Here is a 4417-nt window from a genome sequence, read left to right as displayed (position 1 = left end):
TTTTTCCCCGTTAAAGGGTTTTTTTGGGGAGTTTTTCCTGATCAGCTGTGAGGGTCATAAGGACAGAGGGATGTCGTATGCTGTAAAGCCCTGTGAGGCAAATTGTGATTTGTGATATTGGGCTTTATAAATAAAATTGATTGATTGATTGAAATATTGCATTTACAAGAATGAGACAGACAAGGTCATAGTGACCTTTGACATTTAACCACCAAAGTCTACTCAGTTCATTCTTATCTCAAGGTGGATGTTTGTGCCAAATTTAATGAAATTCCATCAAGTTGTTCTAGAGATGCAGCAATCACAAGAATGACACAGAGGTGGACAAAGTGATGTTTGACCTTTACCAACGAACGTCTAATCATCCTTATCTCAAAGTGCACGTTTGTGCCAACTTTAAAAAAAAGTCCCTCAACATGTTCTAAAAATATTGCATTTGCAACACTGACACATGCGTAAAGTCACAGTGGCCTTGAGCTTTGACCACCTAATTCTAATCTGTTCATTCTTTTGTCCTAATTAATTCATCGTTGAGTCCAAGTGGACGTTTGTGCCAAATTTAAAGAAATTTCGCACATGGTGTCCTTGAGATACCACATTCAGGAACCCAATGCTGTCTCACAGTGACCTTGACCTTTGAACTATGACCACCAAATTCTTATCTGTTTATTCTTGACTTTAAGTGGACGTTTGTGCCAAATTTGAGGATATTCTCTGAGTGCCTTCTTGAGATATTGAGTCCATCAGAATGGGATAGATGGACAGACAACCTGAGTAATAATCAACGTTGTCGCTCTACTGCTGTGCGATGATGATATGATGGTGAAGGCAATGATGTCATCGCAGCACTGACCTGCAGGAGGCGCTGTGTGTCTGTCGGACTCTGCGTCAGTTTGTCCGCCAGAGTCAACAGAGCTGAACACCACTCATCCACCTGTTGGTCCACCTGCCGACACAACAACACTCCGTGAGTTCCTGTTTACACACCTAACAGAAATACACCTGAGACACAGGTAACAGTCATTCTGTCTCACCGTCGCCTCGGAGACAGAGCGGATCTTATCCAGGTGGGCGTGGATGGCATTAGCGTCTGGGTCACTGAGGGTCACCTGGAGAAGGTGCACAGCAAAAACATCTACGTTTGTTTACATAGAAGAAGAATGAAACCAGAAGCAGTTTATTACTGAGACAAAGTGGACGTTTGTGCCAAATCTGAAGTCTTGAGATATCATGTTCACAAGAATGAGACAGATGCAAGGTCACAGTGACTTTAACATTTGCCCAACAAAATCTAATCTGTTCATTGTTTTGTCCTAATCCATTAATCATTGAATCCAAGTACATGTTTGTGCCTGATTTGAAGACATTTACTCTAGTGTTTTTGAGTTGCCACTTTCGGTACAATGAGCCAGATGCAAGGTTACTGTGACCTTGACCTTTGACCACCAAAATTGAATCATTCTGTCACTGAGTCAAAGTGGATGTTTGTGTGAAATTTGAAGAATTGAGATACTGCATCCATGAGAATGAGACAGGTGCAAGGTCACTGTGACCTTGACCATTGACCGCCAAAATTTAATCTGTTCATCCTGTTGTCCTAATAAATTCAACACTGAGTCCATTGAGTGGACGTTTGTGCCAAATTTTAAGAAGTGACAAATCATGGTCATGAAAATAAAGTAGATGCAAGGTAACAATGACCTCACCTTTGAACACCAACATCTGATCAGTTTATCCCCGAGTCCAAGTGGGCGTTTGTGTCAAATTTCAATCGTTGAGATATTGCATTCATGAGAATAAGAAAGACATAAGGTCACAGTGACCTTGACCTTTGACCACCAAATTCTAATCCTTTCATTCTATAGGCCTAATCAATTCATTATTGAGTTCAACTGGACGTTTGTGCCAAATTTGAAGGATTGAGATATGGTGTTCACGAGAATGGCCCGGCTGGACAGACAAACCGAAGACATAATGCCTCTGGCGGCGGCTCTCGCCGGCCCTCGCCGGCCCTGAGACATAAACCAGACTCCGCCCACTGATTGGTACACTGTAATGTGACAGATGAATCAGACTTTAAGCCCCTCCCCCTCTGAAGATGATCCAAACGCTCACCTTGACTCTCAGCGCCAGCAGCAGCAGGCTCCTCTGCCTGTCTGTCAGCAGCTGCGGGACGGCCTCCGTCACCAGGGAAACAAAGTCCTCCAGCATCCCATAATGCCTCAGGCTTTGCTGCCGAGCGACCTGCCACATGGCCGCCGTGAGCAGGCGGAGAGGAGGGAGGAGGAGGCGCATGGAGGAGAGGGGGGGAGGCGAAGCTGGGGAGGAACATGTTGACATGTCACCATGACAGTAACACCTGTCAAAATGGCCACCTGTATGGCTGAGTACCACTACCAGCCAAACTCCATTCAAAACTCTCTGAAGTTAAGGTTTGTTGGTTTTTGGACACATAAGTGACGTCATAAAACTGGAGTTAAGCTGTTTTCTAAATATATGAACCAAACTTTAAATCGGCATAAATAATTAATTAATAATGTCGATATTGATGACCTGACCATGTGTGCAGCAAGGTGTGTCAGTACTTACACAGGTTAATGTTTTTACACTCTTTTTACACTAACTGAGTGTATTAAACTACATCATGTCACCATCAGTAACGTACTCTGTGCCTAATCTAATAAATAAAACTCTTACTTTTAACAACTTAGTCTGAAAAGTTGAATTTTGCTAATTTAAGCGTGGAGTACAAATCTCTGCCAAACTCCATTAAAAAATCTCCTAATTTAAGGATTCGGTGATTGTTGGCGATGTACAAATGCACCATGAAACTGGGTTTCGATTGTTTTTGCATGAGCACATACCGGTGTTTAAATCGGCATAAAGTCCATCACAGGCTGTAGATATTTATCCTTTATTTTGAGTTACACACGCCTGTGTTAATAACAGCTCCGATCGTTACCATAGTTGCGCCTCTTGTACTGTAGTTATAGTTTTATAATAATGAATTAATGAATTTAACTGTGGGTGCAGCAGCGTGAATATAAAGACCATGTGTAGCTGGCAGTGGAGACACAGCACAGACTGGAGCTCGCTCAACAACGCTAGCTAACACCACCTAACATCGCGTTTATTAACTCAAATAATCGTCGCCTGGTGTGTTTCATCGACGCCGAATTAAAGTTAAACTATCGCTGACACATATCGGCTGTAGCGATATGTTGTATTCCATCTCTAACCCTTCCATAAAACATAGAGTATTAAAAATCTAAGTTTTCTGAATGGAGTTTGGATCGTGTGGGTCCAGTTAAACCACAGGAGTAGTGCTAGCCTGCTAACGTTAGCTAATGAGTTAGCTCGTCACCGCTAACACCAGTCCTCATTAACACACAGTGGATTAACTCATTAACATCAGCAGCACGCACCCATTCTTCTTTTAAGGTCTCACTCCTCTTCTTCACTCCTCAACACTAAAATGAGGCTAACACGAGAAGCTAACGGCTAACCAGTGTTTACAGTCCAGCCGCCCCGCCTTCACACCGGATGTTAAAAGGCTGCCGACCGAACACATCCGGTTCAGGTGCCGGTAACTAAAGCAAAGAGCATGGATACCAACAGAACGCCCCATAGCAACAGACTCTTTTTTTTTTTTTTTAGGCACGATAGGCAGAACAGCATCGTCAAAACACTTAAGAAAACCATTAAATACATAAGTATAGATACATACATCAAAAACCAGGGGAAACAAAGGATTAGGACATACTAAAATAATGGGGGGAAGGAAAGAAAGCAAAAAAAAGAAGCAAACAAACAGAAAAAAAGAAACATTGCCAGAAATGTACATAAATAACATCCATAACTGTTCTTAAAGTGGGGCTATACTGAGCCTCTCAAAAATACAGTTTGTTTTCATGGCTTTTTTATTTTTAATGGCTTTTATTGTTATTGCATATTGGTGGAATTCTTGGGTGAATTGTTCCAGACTGGGTTTTGATTCTGCCCATTTTTTTTGTGGATATGGAATTTGGTCATAAGCAGTACCAGTTGTATGAAGAATGTTGTGTTTTTGTCCATTTTGTTGTTTTCAAAAGAAATAAAAATGTCCTTTTCCTGTAAAAAGATCGTTTGTCCGGTTGTTCTTCTTGTGAAGTGTCCAGAATATTTTAGAGTACATACATTTATAAAACAGGTGCTGTATTGTTTCGTTTTCTCATCCACAAAAAACACAAAGAAAGTCCATATCAATTTTAAATCTTTCCAGAGTCTTTTTTGCTGGATAAATGTTGTGCATTATTTTGAAAGACACTTCCTTTACTTTGTTACCAATACAGAACCTTTCACCAACTAACCATGCTTTGCTCCAATTGATGTCACCATACAGAGAGTTCCAAAAGGATTGCCCTGGTGGCAGAGTTGT

The 4417-nt window shown here is 41.4% G+C and overlaps 1 protein-coding gene across 2 annotated transcripts in view; it reads right to left on the bottom strand.

Annotated features, from left to right (window-relative positions):
- The window catches only part of LOC126402893 (oocyte zinc finger protein XlCOF6-like), a 14384-nt gene extending 10837 nt beyond the window's left edge, over positions 1-3547 (bottom strand). For both annotated transcript variants that reach the window (XM_050065221.1, XM_050065222.1), the window contains exons 1-4: positions 3426-3547; positions 2116-2318; positions 1035-1109; positions 854-946 (exon numbers count right to left, since the gene is read on the bottom strand). In XM_050065221.1, the coding sequence (XP_049921178.1) occupies positions 854-946; positions 1035-1109; positions 2116-2318; positions 3426-3429 (375 nt within the window). In that variant the 5' untranslated portion in view covers positions 3430-3547. The remainder of the gene's footprint in view (positions 1-853; positions 947-1034; positions 1110-2115; positions 2319-3425) is intronic.
- Positions 3548-4417: the final 870 nt, after the last annotated feature.

This window comes from Epinephelus moara, chromosome 16 (genome assembly GCF_006386435.1).
Source record: "Epinephelus moara isolate mb chromosome 16, YSFRI_EMoa_1.0, whole genome shotgun sequence".
In the NCBI taxonomy this organism is placed as follows: Eukaryota; Metazoa; Chordata; class Actinopteri; order Perciformes; family Serranidae; genus Epinephelus; species Epinephelus moara.
The sequence above is the reverse complement of the archived record's forward strand: the minus strand, read 5'-3'. Positions and strand labels throughout refer to the sequence as shown.